This window comes from Esox lucius, chromosome 17, assembly GCF_011004845.1.
Source record: "Esox lucius isolate fEsoLuc1 chromosome 17, fEsoLuc1.pri, whole genome shotgun sequence".
Lineage (NCBI taxonomy): Eukaryota > Metazoa > Chordata > Actinopteri > Esociformes > Esocidae > Esox > Esox lucius.
Genome location: NC_047585.1, coordinates 43,858,516 through 43,876,173, shown reverse-complemented (window position 1 = coordinate 43,876,173; position 17,658 = coordinate 43,858,516). Strand labels below are relative to the sequence as shown.

Genomic DNA, 17,658 nt, shown 5'->3' with positions numbered 1-17,658 from the left:
AAGGGGCATCAAAATGGCAAAGACAAATCATGTCAGAACTTTTTAAACAATTCAATTGAAAAACCAACTGAAAAACCAACTGAAAACTCACAATAACCTGGTTGCATAACTGTGCACATCCTTAAACTAATACTTTGTTGAAGCAACTTTTGATTTTATTACAGCACTCAGTCTTTTTGGGAAGGAGTCTATTAGCATGGCACATCTTGACGTGGCAATATTTGCCCACTCTTCTTGGCAAAAGCGCTCCAAATCTGTCAGATGCGAGGACATCTCCTGTGCACAGCTGTCTTCAGATAACCCCACAGATGTTCGATTGGTTTCAGGTCTGGGCTCTGGCTGTGCCAATAAGTTAATCTTCTTCAGGTGAAGCCATGCTTTTGTGCATTTGGATGTGTGCTTTGGGTTGTTGTCGTGCTGAAATGTGTACTCCCTCTTCAATTTTTAACGGACACCTGAAGGTTTTGTGCCAAAATTGCCTGGTATTTGGAACTGTTCATATTTCCCTCCATCATGACCAAAGCCCCGGTTACAGCTGAAGAAAAACAGCCCCAAAGCATGAGGCTGCCACTACCATGCTTCACTGTGGGTATGGTGTTCTTTGGGTGATGTGCAGTGTTGTTTTTGCACCAAACATACCTTTTGGAATTATGGCCAAAAGGTTCAACCTTGGTTCCATCAGACCATAACACATTTTCCCACGTGTTTTTGGGAGGCTTCAGCCAGACTTGGATGTATTTCTTTGTACAAAAAAGCTTCCGCCTTGCCACCCTACCCCATAGCCCATTCATATGAAGAATACAGGAGATTGTTGTCACATGTAGAACACAGCCAGTACTTGCCAGAAATTCCTGCAGTTCCTTTAATGTTGCTGTAAGCCTCTTGGAAGCCTCTCTGACCAATTTTCTTCTCGTCTTTTCATCAATTTTGGAGGGGCGTTCAGTTCTTGGTCAATCAATCAATCAAATGTATTTATAAAGCCCTTTTTTACAACAGCAGTTGTCACAAAGTGCTTTACAGAGACACCCGGCCGTAAACCCCAAGGAGCAAACAATAGTAGTGTTGGATTTCAGTGGCTAGGAAAAACTCCCTAAGACTGATATCTTTCCACAATGAGATCCCTCTGATGCTTTGGAAGCTCTCTGCAGACCATGTCTTTTGCTCTGAGATGCAACTGAGAAAATGTCAGGAAAATCCTACTAGAACAGCTGAACTTCATTTGTGATTAATCGGAGTCTCTTCAAATGATGGCAGGTGTGTAATGACTTCTATTTAACATGAGTTTGAATGTGATTGGTTAATTATGAACACAGCCACATTCCCAGTTATAAGAGGGTGTGCACACTTAGGCAACCAGGTTATTGCAAGGTTTATATTTTTCATTTTTCCCACTCAAAGATTTCAGTATGTTTTTCATTTGAATTGTTCACATTATAGGTCACATTAAAAGTGGAAAATGTCTGAGATGATTTATCTTTGTTTTAAATGGGGTGTGTAGACTTTTTATATCCACTGTACGTTATACTTATACTACGTTTAAAATTGCATTTGCATTGCATCACCATACATTCCACTTGTACATACATATACACAAACCTGTGCATTTGCACTTCTGGCTAGATTCAAGCTGCATTTTGTGGTACTGTACTTGTACTTGTTCAATGACAATAAAGTTGAATCTAATCAAAAAACAACATGCGACTTTCTAATTACAATCTATCTTAAAATCCTCCAATCAGTCAAAGAGCCCACTGCCCTTTATGGCTGTGAGGTCTGATGTCCTCTCACCCAACAATTACATAATTAAATGGGATGAACACCCTGTTGAGACCTTTGCAGCTGTATTCTCAAAGTTCTACATCAAAAAAACAAAACAAATGCCTGCAGAGCTGAAATGGGACTACACCCGCTAATCTTCAAAATCTAGATTCACAATCTAGATCATTTCACACCCATACCTGTGTGCTTTGGCAATGTAGATTTTTTTTTTACCTTGCTAATAAAGCCCTTTAAATTTAAAATGAACATTGATAAGGGAGATAGAAATTACGGGAAAGATAGAGGGAGGTAGATGGAGAGATAAAGAAAAATAAATAGATATGAGGATAGAGAGACCGCTATACAGAGAGATTAAATCACATAACATTTTAAATATGGGTTTTTCACATTTAGCCTGTTTCACACAAAAGTGTTGAATTAGTGCTGTATTTTTGCACGCTGGTGGAGTGAAAGGACAGACAGAACATTGTAAACAGCAGGCGGTAAATTATTAGGATGTTTTGTTAAATCAGCTCTGTTCCAGTGGCAGCAAAAAGCCCCAATCTGAGATAAATGGAGCAGCATTTGCCAGATAAAGAAGAAAAACAAAGGACAATACATTGGCCCTAATGACAGATCCTTATCTACGCTACCATTCAAAAGTTTGGGGTCACTTAGAAATGTCCCTGTTTTTGAAAGAAAAGCATTTTTTGTGTGTTTAAATATGGTGTATACATTGTTAATGCTGGAAATGACTGCTGTAGTTAGAAATGGAATACAGATTTTTTTTAATGGAATATCTACATAGACGTACAGAGGCCCAATATCAGCAACCATCAGTCCTGTGTTCCAATAGCATGTTGTGTTTGCTAATTCAAGTTTATCATTTTAAAAGGCTAATTGATCATTACAGAACTCTTTTGTAATTATGTTAGCACATCTGAAAACTGTTGTGCTGATGAAAGAACCAATAAAACTGGTCTTCTTTAAGCTTGTTAAGTATCTGGAGCATCAGCAGTTGGGGGTTTGAATACAGGCTTCAAAAGGCCAAACATTTTTGAGAAATTAAGGCTATTGCATTCAAGAAATTGCCAAGAAACTGAAGGTCTCATACAAAGCTATGTACTACTCATTTCACAGAACAGTGCAAACAGGTTCTAACCAGAACAGGAAGAGAAGCGGGAGGCCCCTGTGCACAACTAAGCAAGAGGACAAATAGATTGGAGTTTCTAGTTTGAGAAATACACAGGTCCTCAAATGGCAGATTAAATAGTACCCACAACACCAGTCTCAACATCAACAGTGAAGAGGCAACTCTGGGATGCTGGCTTTCTAGGCTGAGTCGCAAAGAAAAAGCATTATCTCAGACTGGCCAATAAAAAAAAAAAGGATTAAGATGTACAAATGAAAACAGACACTGGACAGATGACGATTGGAAAAAGGTTTTATGGACAGACAAATCAAATCAGCCAATCAGCATTCTGATCACAAAGAAGAACATTAATGAGACACAGACCAAATGAAAAGATGCTTGGAGGAGTGCTTGACACCATCTGTCAAACATGGTATGATGGTCTGGGGGTGTTTTGGGGATGGTCAGGGTGGAGATTTGTACAGCGTAAAAGGGATCTTGACGAAGGATGCCATACCCTGTGGACAATGCTTGATTGGAGCCAATTTCCTCCTACAACAGGACAATGACCCAAAGCACAGCACTATTTAGGGAAGAAGCAGTCAGCTGGTATTCTGTCTGTAATGGAGTGGTCAGCACAGTGACCGGATTTCAACCCTGTTGAGCTGTTGTGGGAGCAGCTTCACTGCAAAAAAAGATAGGTCTTATGTTTTGTTGTCTTGTTTTCAGGTAAAAATCTAACCATCCTTAAAATAAGGTAATATTTTATTAACAAGCTAGAGTTGTATTAGATAATACCACTTGGTTTTTAGAAAATCTGCCTTGAATATCAAGTAATTTATCTGGTTCCATTAGCAGATTATTTCACTAGTCAAGCAAATATCTCCTCAAATATAGTATGTACGTAATAAGTGCCCATCAAGCTAATCCAACTTGTGGGAGGTGCTTTAGGAATCATGGTGTGAAATCTCTTCAGATTACCACAACAAATTGACAACTAGAATTCCAAATATTCTGCAAGGCTGTAATTGCTGCAAATGGAGGATTCTTCAATGAAAGCAAAGTTTGAAGGACACAATTATTTAAATAAAAAAATCATTATTTCTAACTATCAGATCTTGGCTGGGGGCCTCTAGGCATCTCTATGTGCCTGGGGGACACAGCCAGGGCCTGCCCACAGAGGTGCCACTATTCATTTCTTCGCTGCTATTTTCAATTAGAAAAATCTGAAAAATATTTCTGATTTAGATGGGTCAAATACTTAATTCACTCATTAAAATGCAAATCAATTCATAAAATGTTTGACATATATTTTTCTGGATTTTTGTTATTCTGTTTCTCCAAATAAACATACCATTAAAATTATAGACTGATCATTCCTTTGTCAGTGGGCAAATGTACAAAATCAGCACGGATCAAATAATTTTTTCCCTCACTGTATTTTTCCTATTCACTTTATATTTTCTATTCAAATTAATTTCATATATGCATTCATGGAAAACAAGAAAAAAAAATAAACATGACCCCATACTTTTGAACGATAGTGTACCTAATGCCTCTGTCTCTCTAACTACTTTTTTTTATCACCACCATTTTAATTACACATTTGTCACATCCCGTCCACCAGCAATAATTACTCACTGCCTTCTGATATCCGAGACTGGAGCACAGCCTTCGCATTATTTGCAAATTAATTCCCGAGGTTAACAAACGAAGGCACGGCCACCTTTCTATTGTCCACGCCGCTTTGTGAATTAAGCGCATAGCGGACTTCAAGGTGAGTCCCCTGGGGGCTTCTGAGTTCCGGTCAATATCATCCATGTCATTGCTGACACATGCGGCGGTCTGCCCGCTTACGGCACCACTCAGGCGGTTCTGTATGCAGCGGACGGCACCGGGCAGTGGAATGAAGCGGGCTGCGTGGAGACAGGCCGGAGACCTTGGCCAGGGGATTTGAATTCTAGATAGCACAGCCAAAGGGACATTCAGCTGGCCTGGGGCTTTGGAAATGGCCTGTCACACACACACACACACACACTCCCTGAGGAAGTGGTGTCATGTGTGACATGAACACCAGTGACATGTTACATGCAGTTAGGCCGACGTGTGTGAGAGGCAAAACTGGCCAAACAGGGCTGCATCCAAAATGGCTCCCTATTCCCAGTGTAGTGCACCAGCTTTGTCCCCGGCCCCGTAGGGTTTCCCAGCCGGGTTTGGTCAAAAGTAGGGCACTAGGAAGTGCCAGGAGAAGGGGGAGCTGCACGGTCCCCAGGCCTTCAGCGGAACCCCCCGGCAGCACACTGTTCTCGGATAAGAAGCTTTCAAGTAAACGAATGAATAAATTATAGATTGAAACATCAATAATTAAACCGTATGTTGTGACCCGGCGGTGCAGCAGAATGACAGGATGGATAATTATGGTCTGTAGTGTGGAAACGCCGGATAGCAAACAACTTCTATATTTATAAGGTTTAATGGACAGAGACTGTAGGAGACAGTAATTACTGTGTTGGAAGTCAGAAAGATCTGGCCTTCTCAGAACAGTGAAACATCAAGGATCCTCCCAGTCAGAAAGATCCGACCTTCTCAGCACAGTGAGACACAAAAGATCACTTTACTCCTACCTGTCAGTCAGTCTGGAGTTTGCGGCCTTCGGCGGTTATTCAGGTTGTTTACTAAGAAACCTTCGAGGTCAGGCTGCATTGTAAACTACCCGATACACTAAAGACCGCTGCGCAGGACCAAGTTCTAGTGAACGGAGGATGAACACTTGTAATATATCGATTTCCCTGTGAACCCTGGTGTTAGGCAGATTAACCTGCCGGCAGTGTGACACAGGCTTTCTCTGGCGGCGTACAGGCAGTATCTCTGTTGTGCCAAACCCAACAGAACACACACAGCCTGCCCCCGGATTACACCCAACTGACAGGTAAACGGGGCGCCAAAAGAAAAACAAGGCAGCTCATAACCGGGGAAAGCTGGAAGACTGGATGGATGGAACAGGGGTGGAACACAGGTAGACATCCTGTCCAACTATCAGAATCAGGTGGGCTAAATTAAGGTTTGGAGTGAAAACCACGAGGACCGTGGCGCTCCAGGAGCAGGGTTGGGTTGGAGGCTGTATAAAGGGGTAGAGGGACGAAAGGATGGAGAGATAAAAGGGTGGAGGACGGAGGGATGTAGGGAGGGGTGGACGGTTGGAGGAAGACTGGGGTTATAAAGGGATAGAGAAATGGATGGATAGAGGGATGAACTGGCAGGGGGAGCCAGGGACCAGGGCAGGCAGAAGGACAGAGCCCATGGCTGGGAGTGGAGCCCAAGGCGTCCCCCAGGGCAAAGGAGTGAAGTGATTTGTCAAACAGGAACAAAGCCAATGAGAGGACGCCTGCAAGCCTGGCCCATGTCTTCATTTAGTCCACAACCTCCTAAAGCACACACGAAGCATGAGCTGATACGGTACAGTATTGGCGGAAATGATCAGCAGCCATTTTGATTACTTAATGTTAAAAATTACACTTGATTTAATTATGTAAAAATTGCATTGGATTTCATAATGTCCTGTTTCATTACTTAAACATACAATTATATTTTTCCTAATGCTAGGATAAAAATAAAATCAGATTTCACGAAGAACAAAGATAACATTTGATATTGACAGTCCTACAGGACAAATTTATACACAAATCTTCTACCGATCCATTCAAACTAATTTCTCTGAAAATGAATGGCGGTCGACAATTACAAAAGGTAGAGGATTATGGTAAAATAAACTCTTAACTCCCTTGGTAAACTGCTAGTTACTCCACTACTTAACCTACAATTTATATTTTGTCCGCTATATTGTCTCTCCGTGCTAAACCTGGTCAAATGAGTGCACTTTGTATACCATATAGGGCATAGGGGACCATTTAGGATGTATGCTTCTTCTACCTCCATACCGATCTCCTTTCCAGGGCATAACATAATGGAAGGGACATCAGTCACTGACTGGATGAACTATTCATTGGATCTATTATACATAAAGAACACTTAATTATTTATGAACGCTAAATGGGTTCCCCTCTATACTCAGGGAGTAATAATGTTGAGCGATGGATAGGTAGCCATATTGAAAAACATCACGAGGAAGGACTAGGTTGTCTGGACATCACTACGATTATTAAGAATGTCACGTTTGTTTGGGAACGTCAGGTGTATACATGGGTGTGAGTTTTAATCATTTCAATTGTATCTTTTTGTTAGCAAATGTCCAATATATCTGAGCTGTTAGCAGGCAAAAAAAGAAATAATTGTGGTTCCCAATTTTATGTAAAAATTTACGTTTTTGGAAGGAATTAATAAACGATGGAAAAGTCATTGATCGTCAACGCAAAAAGGTTGGTGACCTTAATGTGCAATGAACAAACAAATCGGAACAAATGAGGACTATTTTAAACTAGGCTACATCTTGTTCTTTAAAATAGCAGACATAATAAAATATCAAACAAGATCAAAACGCTATTAACATTACATTACACAACATACTGTAGGCTGGAATCAAGTCATATAAGGCTATAACCAAGTCCAACTTAATAATCTCACATAAACTTTTGGTACATTAGCTTTGAGATGCCATCTAAAAAAAGAGTTTTACTGTGAATACTTTTTCCAGTAAGTCTACATATGATAACAGACGTGTCCCTGTTTAATTAATATGTAATTATTGTTCATTATGAAACCTTTAAGGAATGGCAAAAACTAATATTAGTGGAAAAAACACGAACCGTCACTGTGCACATTATCAAAAATAAGAAATTAAGCATATTATATATATACACATATATTTATATAACAATTTCAATATGTCTAATAGTGTTAATGAACGCTGCTTCTTCTAGAATTTGCCTTCTGACAATTCATCAGATTCGTGGAAGCATTTTTTAAATCTCCAAGAATGGGATTAGGTATTTTACCCCAACTACACTCCAAGACACGTGCTTGCTCTCATAACACCGGAAGGGAAAATAAAAACCCATTGGATGCTGGCTTGTTGCTGCCGCTGTTGGGCAAGCCGTTAATGCTGCTCCTCCTGAACATTCCAAGTAATTGTGAGTGATTAAGTCTTAGTGTTTTTCACCAACCTTCAGGATTCCCAGGGGTATCTGCATGTCTGTCCGTTTCTTTCTCAAATGGCTGGTGTTGTCTGAAGAGATATATTTTGGCGTGGCTGTGCTATACTCACTGGACAGTAACTCTTGCATCCCAAATTAAACCCTGTTCTCAATTCAGTGCACTAATTTTGGCCAGGACCCAGATATCTATACCCGGGGGGCTGACACATTAGCAGCTAAGATATAGCAATATCGCAATGAAGACACGGTGAAGGTAAAATCCTACCGCCACCACCGCCCCGACACATTCATTATCAGGCTAATACCTCAAATAGAAATTTGCTGTATAAAGAATTCCAATCTGAGAGCTAAGCCAGCCTCTTTTATATGTTCTCTGTGATAAAGGGCACCGTACTCCCTAAATAGCGCATAGCTGAATGTCCTGTGTTTCAAAAGGCTTTAAAATTTGAGATACAATGATAGAAGTGCATTTAAATTTTTGACATTTAGCAGAAGCTCCTGTGCAGAGCAAGTGGAATCATACCAGCGAGAGTTCAGTTTTTCTGGAAGTGGGGTAGCAGGCCCTGCGTTAAGAGCATGAATGCACAGTAGTCGTGGTGAGTTTCTTACTGCACTGTATAAGAGGGACTAAAATATCCCCAAACTGTGGATGAAGCAGAACATTGTGAAAAATGGCAAAAGTTTTTCAATCCCCATTTTGAAAGAGGCAATATTTTGGCCTTAAGTGTTGGATTCAGATTTCGGTTTAAAGCTAAGGAAACATTAATTTCTGGCTCATGGTTAGATCTCAGTGTTGGGGTTAGCGGTTAGGTTCCCGACATTCATAGGAAAACAAACGTGTGAGTGTGTATGTATGATTGAGAGACAGACCGACCAATAGATATAGAGATAGTCAGACAAACAGATAGGTGACAATGCATGACCTAACTCTGATTAACAGCGTCTGTTAAGTTGTGTGAGGTATAAGGTTGCAGTTGTTATAGTGTAGTAATTCTAGTTGTAGAATCAACAGTAGTAGCAATAATATTAGTAGTAATAAGAGTGCAGTAATAAGAATAGTAGTAATCATAGTAGTAGTAGTAATAATAGTGTAGTAATATCAGTAGGTTGTAGCGTGGGAGAGTGTGGTGTTGACTCTCACAGGTGGTGGGCTTGTACAGAGTCGTAACAATAGTAGTAGTAATAACAGTGGTAGTAATAACAGTGGTAGTAATAACAGTGGTAGTAATAACAGTGGTAGTAATAATAGTGTAGTAATAACAGGGGTAGTAATAACAGTGGTAGTAATAACAGTGGTAGTAATAACAGTGGTAGTAATAACAGTGTAGTAATAACAGTGTAGTAATAACAGGGGTAGTAATAATAGTGTAGTAATAATAGTGTAGTAATAACAGGGGTAGTAATAATAGTGTAGTAATAACAGGGGTAGTAATAATAGTGTAGTAATAACGGGGGTAGTAATAATAGTGTAGTAATAACAGTGGTAGTAATTATAGTGTAGTAATAACAGCAGAATGGCCGGTTGTAGCGTGGTGTGGTCTCTTACAGGTGGTGGGCTTGTTGCAGGTGTGTCCATGTCTGAAGTACTGCGGGTTCTCCATCACTGGTATCCGGGTCATTCCTATGACCACCGCGTCGGCCCCAGTGTCCAGGTTGCACGGTGTGTTGATTCCATGGTTGACGTGGTGAAGAGGACTGGCGGAGTCTTCCTCGCCACTGATTACTGCCACTGGTCCTGTGGAGAAGAGGAGACGGAGAACTAATCACACGTGAGTCCCGTCTGGCATCAGTTGTCATAAAGAGCTACACGATTATCCAGAGGCCAAAACGGTTACGTCTCGGTAACTACCCTAATCAGGACTAACTGAAACATTGAATTTCTTATTTCTATCTTAACAGCATAATCAAAGGTTTTTCTCAGGTCAACTTGAACAAAGATTTAATAATTATATTTAAAATAAAATGTCATTTTAAACTATTGGTGTGGGACAAATTAGTTTAAATTGCCAAAGCAAGTGTAAAATTTGAAAAACAAAGCGAACAAACAGAAATTCAACAATGAACTAAACCTAAAGACACACAAACTTTTCAAAAGGATAAGTGCAATTCAAATGCTATAATATTGGCTTTGTACAGTGTTATAATGATGTGCAAAAGGTCACAAGGCAACATGAAGAAATGAATATTGATTCACCATGTGGTTTTTGTAATCTGTAATTGCACCAAACAGATATGGAAGTTTATCAATGTTTGATCTTTGTGGGTCAGTGTGATCTGTGGGAAACAGTATGAGTTCCTGATCTGGTTATACATTCGGCAGGGGATTGGGAAGAGTAGTTTTGTTTTCAACTCTCTCATCCAAACAGATGCTTGTTAATTTCCTGACAGGAATTACCGGTGCCAGAAACCACATTGTCAATGACTCAGAGACAACCTCAGTCTTACAGACACATGTGCACACACGAGCAACACACGCGCGACACACAAACCAGATATCAAGTGAACAACTGTGTGTCAACAACGTCTAATTCAGGGGAGTTGACAGGATGATGATGGAGGATATTTACCCACAAAATATATAGTGGATATAAAACGTCTACACACCCCTGTTAAAATGCCAGGTTCCTGTGATGTAAAACAATGAGAAAAAGATAAATCATGTCCACTTTTAATGTGACCTATAATGTGAACAATTCAATTGAAAAACAAACTGAAATCTTTGGAAAAATGTATACAAATAAACCATACAATCACCTGGTTGCATAAGTGTGCACACCCTTAAACTAATACTTTGTTGAAGCACCTTTTGAATTTAATAGTGTATTCAGTCTTTTTGGGTAGGAGTCTATTAGCATGGCACATCTTGACATTGTAATATTTGACCATTCTTCTTTGCAAAAGCGCTCCAAATATGTCAGATTGCATGGACATCACCTGTGCACAGCCCTCTTCAGATAACCACACAGATGTTCAATTGGATTCAGGTCTGGGCTCTGGCTGGGCCATTCCAAAACGTTAATCTTCTTCTGGTGAAGCCATGCTTTTGTGGATTTGGCTGTGTGCTTTGGGTCGTTGTCGTGCTGAAAGGTGAACTTCCACTTCATCTTCAGCTTTCTAAAGGCAAAATTGCCTGGAATTTGGAACTGTTCATATTTCCCTCCACCCTGACTAAGGCCCCAGTTCCAGCTGAAGCAAAACAACCCCAAAGCATGATGCCGCCACCACCATGTTTCACTGTGGGTATGGTGTTCTTTGGGTGATGTGCAGTGTTGTTTTTGCAGCAATTCTTTTTTAAATTATGGCCAAAAAGTTCAACCTTGGTTTCATGAGACCATAACACATTTTCATAACACATGTGCTTTTGGGGGACTTATTGTTTTGCAAACTTCAGCCGGGCTTGGATGTTTTTTCTTCGTTAGAAAAGGCTTCCGTCTTGCCACCCTACCCAATAGCCCATTCAAATGAAGAATACATGAGATTGTGGTCACATGTAGCACACAGCCAGTACTTGCCAGAAATTCCTGCAGTTCCTTTAATGTTGCTGTAGGCCTTTTGGAAGCCTCCCTGACCAGTTTTCTTCTTGTCTTTTAATCAATTTTGGAGGGACGTCCAGTTCTTGGTCTCTGTTGTGCCATATTTTCCTCCACTTGATGATGACTGTCTTCACTGTGTTTTATGGTATATCTAATGCTTTGGAAATTATTTTGTACCCTTCTCCTGACTGATATCTTTCACCAATGAGATCCCTCTGATGCTTTGGAAACATCTCTGCGGACCATGGCTTTTGCTCTGAGATGCAACTGAGAAAATGTCAGGAACATCCTACAAGAACAGCTGAACTTTATTTGTGATTAATCGGAGTCACTTCAAATGATGGCAGGTGTGTAATGACTTCTATTTAACATGCATTTGAATGTGATTGGTTTATTCTGAAAACAGCCACATCCCCAGTTATAAGAATGTGTGCACACTTATGCAACCAGGTTATTGTAAGGTTTATATTTTTCATTTTTCCCCCTTGAAGATTTCAGTTTGTTTTTCAATTGAATTGTTCACATTATAGGTCACATTAAAAGTGGAAAAAGTTCTGACATGATTTATCTTTGTCTCATTCTTTTACATCACAAAAACCTGGCATATTCCCAGGTGTGTGTAGACTTTTTATATCCACTGTATTCTTCTGGTACCATTCTGGTACCAAGTGAATAATCATCAAGATCAGTCCGGTCAAATTGTAGTCATGTATTTCCTATATAGCACACTGCTTTTGACCAGAGACCGATCATATCAGGTGCCCTTCATAGGGAAAATGGTTTGATTTGAAATACAAATGTATCGATAAGGGTGTATCTTTAAGGGTGTATCATTAAGGGTGTATCTTTAAGGGTGTATCGTTAAGGGCGGCACCCACACGTCCAAGCGGGTAAACATACAACCCCATTTCCAAAAGAGTTGTGACACCGCGATAACATTCTAATACTGTAAAAACATCATGCAATGATGTTCAAATCATTTAAACCCTATATTTAATTGAAAATAGTACAAAGACAACATATCAAATGTTGAAGCAGAGACATTTTCGGTTTCAGAAATGTCTGGGACCTGGGCTGCATCTCCTCTTTTTTTAACAACACTTTGAAAGCATTTGGGAACTGAGGAGACCTTAAAGTGAAATGTTTTCCCATTCTTTCTTGATATAGTATATCAGCAGCCCAACAGTTCGAGGTCTCCTTTGTTGTATTTTTTGTTTCACAATGTGCCAAATGTTTTCAATGGGTGACAGGTCTGGACAGCAGGCAGGCCAGTTTAGCACCCAGACTCTTTGAATACAAAGCCATCCTGCTGTAATATGTGCAGAATGTGGTCTGGCATTGTCCTGCTGAAATAAGAAAGGCCTTCTCTGAAAAAGGCCTCTCTTATTTATGGCAGCATATGTTGCTCCAAAATCTGTATATATTATTTAACATTAACATTAACATGCCATTGTGCACTAATGCACCCCCATACCATCAAGGATGTTGGCTTTTGAACTGTGCACTGATAACAAACTGGATGGTCCCTTGATTTCTCCATGATTCCCAAAATACATTTCACATTTTGATTAATCAGACCACAGGATAGTTTTCCACTTCGCCTCAGTCCATTTAAAATGAGAGAACACGACAGAATTTCTGGATGTTGTTTATATCTGTTTTCTTGGTAGAGCATGGTCGAGTTTTAACTTGCAATTATGGATGCAACAATATAATGCGTTCACAGAAATTGAATTTTGGAAGAGTTCCTGAGCCCGAAGATCACGGCCATCCAATATTGGTTTTCGGCCATGTCCCTTACAGAGATTTCTCTAGATTCCCTGAATCTTTTAATTATATTATGTACCAATAATGATGAAATCATTATTGACCTGTTGCCAATTGACATAATTATTTGTGAGATGTTCCACTAGTTTCTTTTTTTGTATTACACAACTTTTCCAGTCTTTTGTTGCCCCGTGCCAGCATTTTTTAAATGTGCTGCTGGCATCAAATTCAAAGCAGGCATATATTTTTCAAGGAACAATAAACATTTTCAGTTTCAAAATGTGATATGTTGTCTTCGTACTATTTTCTATTGAATATAGGGTTAAAATTATTAGCAAATTTTTGCATTCTGTTTTTCTGTAAATTTTATGTCCCAACTTTTTTGGAAACGTGCTTTTTAAGAGTTACGGCTCATTCAGAGTGATTATTACAGCAGTTCAGATTCCGTTTGATAGCTCAGCCCGGCTATCTGTTCACTAAACATGCCATCGAAAACAACGTTTTGAAGATTGGTAAAAGGAAATCTGAAATATTGGAGAAGTATAACAGCGCAAAAAATCTCCAAAGGTGCTGCTGTTGTCTCCATTTGACATTAACATAAATTAGAATATAAGACGATCTGATCGTCTGCCAGAAACTATGTAAGTGAATGAGACCCCCGGGAGGTAGATGTCTCCAGGACTCACACTGAATCAAAGGCCTCACACAGTGCCCTGTTCCCCATACAGTTCATTACTTTTAACCAGAGGCTGCAGGGGGAACAGGGACAGAGACTCTCAGAATTAGCAGCAAAAACAAGGCGCATGAATCCATCTCATAACTACAGAACACAATCAGAAATACTAAAACAACCACCCACATTGACACTGTGTGTTTGTCACATTAATTCAGGCAAACTCAAAGTGACACTAGTAGAGACAAACATATAGTGACTCTAACAGAGAAAAACCCAGATAAACACTAATAGAGACAAACCCACAGTGACCTTAATAGAGACAAACCTACAGTGACCTTAATAGAGACAAACCCACAGCGACTCTGACGGAGACAAACCCACAGCGACTCTGACGGAGACAAACCCACAGCGACTCTGACGGAGACAAACCCACAACGACTCTGACGGAGACAAACCCACAGCGACCCTGACGGAGACAAACCCACAGCGACTCTGACGGAGACAAACCCACAGCGACTCTGACGGAGACAAACCCACAGCGACTCTGACGGAGACAAACCCACAGCGACTCTGACGGAGACAAACCCACAGCGACTCTGACGGAGACAAACCCACAGCGACTCTAACGGAGACAAACCCACAGTGACTCTAATGGAGACAAACCCACAGTGACTCTAATATCGACAAACAAACAGTGACTCTTGTAGAGACAAACCCAGTGTCTCTAATCAGTGCCGGCCCTAGCCTACTGGGGGTCCTAAGCAACATTTTATTTGGGTTCCCCTCTCCCCAAGTGGTCCAGGACTCATTAGCAGTCTGGGGCCTCTTGGGAGTCGGGGGCCCTAAGTGGCTCATTGTGTTGCTTATGACTCTAATAGAGACAAACCCACAGTGACTCTAACAGGGACAAACCCACAGTGACTCTAACAGGGACAAACCCACCGTGACTCTAACAGGGACAAACCCACCGTGACTCTAACAGGGACAAACCCACCGTGACTCTAACAGGGACAAACCCACCGTGACTCTAACAGGGACAAACACACCGTGACTCTAACAGGGACAAACCCACCGTGACTCTAATAGAGAAAAATAAACATTGACACTAATATAGACAAATATCGATAGTTCGAGTGTTACCATCTAAGGTAGCAAGCGCCATATTTTAGTAGCAGTATGGCTCAGATACACTCTCAGATTACCCAAATGTCTGATGAAAACATCCTTATAATCTCTGAAAGCAATCTTCAACATTTCAGAAGGTGCTTTTGTTGGGATATGAAACTGCATATCAACATCATAATATCTCTTGGTTTGCATCCCAAACTGCAGCCTTTTCAGTGCACTACTTCAGACTTAAAAGGTGTTGGGTCAGGTACCCTACATCCTGCTTGCTGGGTCAGGTACCCTATATCCTGGGTGCAGGGGCAGGTACCCTATTTCCTGGTTGCTGGGTCAGGTACCCTATATCCTGGGTGCTGGGTCAGGTACCCTATATCCTGGGTGCTGGGTCAGGTACCCTATATCCTGGGTGCTGGGTCAGGTACCCTATATCCTGGGTGCTGGGTCAGGTACCCTATATCCTGGGTGCTGGGTCAGGTACCCTATATCCTGGGTGCTGGGTCAGGTACCCTATATCCTGGGTGCTGGGTCAGGTACCGTATGTCCTGGGTGCTGGGTCAGATACCCTATATCCTGGGTACTGGTTCTGGTACCCTATATCCTGGGTACTGGGCCAGGTAGCCACACATAAAAAGAAACACACATACACCTTCTAGTCCTTTGTTCATTGCTTCACTAATGACATTAAGAATGTGAGTCAGCAGTAATGTGCTGTAGATTTCCCCTCTGGTCAGGAATAAATAGTGAGAAGCTTGATTGCTTCTATTACAACCTCACATGCTAATTATCCCACTGATTCTGTTCAAAAGCTGTTAATTAGGAATTACATTAACTGGAGGATATGCACAATAAACACTAAGAAACAGACATGCAACTTACTCAGAATGATCCTTTAGAATGAACAGAGATACGACAGAATGAACAGAGATACCACAGAAAGAACAAAAAGAAAATAGATACCACAGAAGGAACAGAGATACCACAGAAGGAACAGAGATACCCCAGAAAGAACAGAGATACCCCAGAAAGAACAGAGATACCCCAGAAAGAACAGAGATACCCCAGAAAGAACAGAGATACCCCAGAAAGAACAGAGACACCCCAGAAAGAACAGAGACACCACAGAAAGAACAGAGACACCACAGAAAGAACAGAGACACCACAGAAAGAACAGAGACACCTCAGAAAGAACAGAGACACCTCAGAAAGAACAGAGACACCTCAGAAGGAACAGAGTTACCTCAGAATGAAAAGAGATACCACAGAAAGCACAGAGATTCCAAGGATAACAAGGAAGGACTCTAGAAGTAAGAGATGAATGTTTAAGATGCCCCCTTCTATGTCCAATGAAGCCAGGTAACGGTTTTGTTCTGCTTCAGATCCTGAATCTGAGGCACATCTTCTATGTCCCAAATGGCTTCCTATCGCCCATACATGGACACAGAGGGAAATGGTCTAAAGTAGTGCACTAAGAAATGAGGTGTTTGGGATGCCTTCCCAGAATCAGCATCAACCGTTCTGCATTCCTCTCCATCCATCCATGATTACCAGCCAGTTAGCGTTCCACTTCAGATGGGTTGCCACTTATATCTCCAAACCCCTGTGATCAGAGAATATTGCAGAGGGGAGGGAGGGATTGTATGCTGTTCAGCCAACGTCACAGGCCATCTTCAAACTCAGACTGCACACTGCTCAGCCAACATCACAGGCAATCTTCAAATTCAGACTGTACGCCGTTCAGCCAATATCACATGACCTCTTCAAACTCAGACTGTACGCCGTTCAGCCAATGTCACATGACCTCTTCAAACTCAGACTGTACGCTGTTCAGCCAATGTCCTCGTCCAACTATCCAAAACATCAGCCGTTTTGAAGCCTATGAGAGACAACTAGCAAGGAACTCCCAATCAGTCAACTCAACTTTCCAGTTTGATTCCAGAAGCAAAGCTCATACTGGCGTCTGTCTCTATTTCTTCATGTCTGCCTGAGTGTGTGTCAGTGTTTTGGTTTTGTTATACATGAGGGTACCATAAGTCCCCACAAAGGTGTTTTAGCCAGTTTCCACAAGAGTATTTCCAGTTTATGGTTGAGGTTTAGGGTTTAACTTAGGGTTTGGTGTTGAAATGGGGTTAGTTTTAGGTTTTGTTATTCGGGGTAAGGTTTGTGTTTGGCGTTAAGGCTATGTTAAAGTTAAAGCCTAAAGCTTAGGTTATTTAGATTAAGTGTAGGTAAGGGTTAAGATAAAGTTTAAAGTTAGGGGATTACAAACATGGGAATTGCTTTTCTTGTGTGTGTGAGACAGTGTAGAACATAGGAATGGTAATTTTCCGTGAACATTGGGGCAGAGCTTATCATAATCATAGGTTTGGTAGAACGTCTGCTAGAAAGTAATAGTCATTCTCAGTCACCACTTTATATTCAGGACTTGCCTTGGAAAACTATGAATAGATAAACAAAAAGGCATGCACAATAGCTTCAGTTATCTCCAAAAACTCAGGCAACTGTGTCTATGATTGTGAGTCTCTGAAAATTGTGAATTGTGCAGTTTTAACTCATCAA

General features: G+C 40.9%; 1 protein-coding gene across 3 annotated transcripts in view; it reads right to left on the bottom strand.

Annotated features, from left to right (window-relative positions):
* Positions 1–17,658, bottom strand: part of ntrk3b (neurotrophic tyrosine kinase, receptor, type 3b) — a 205,423-nt gene that overhangs the window by 39,248 nt on the left and 148,517 nt on the right. For all 3 annotated transcript variants that reach the window (XM_020055416.2, XM_020055417.3, XM_020055418.3), the window contains one exon: positions 9,548–9,736. In XM_020055416.2, coding sequence (XP_019910975.2) covers positions 9,548–9,736 — 189 coding nt within the window. The remainder of the gene's footprint in view (positions 1–9,547; positions 9,737–17,658) is intronic.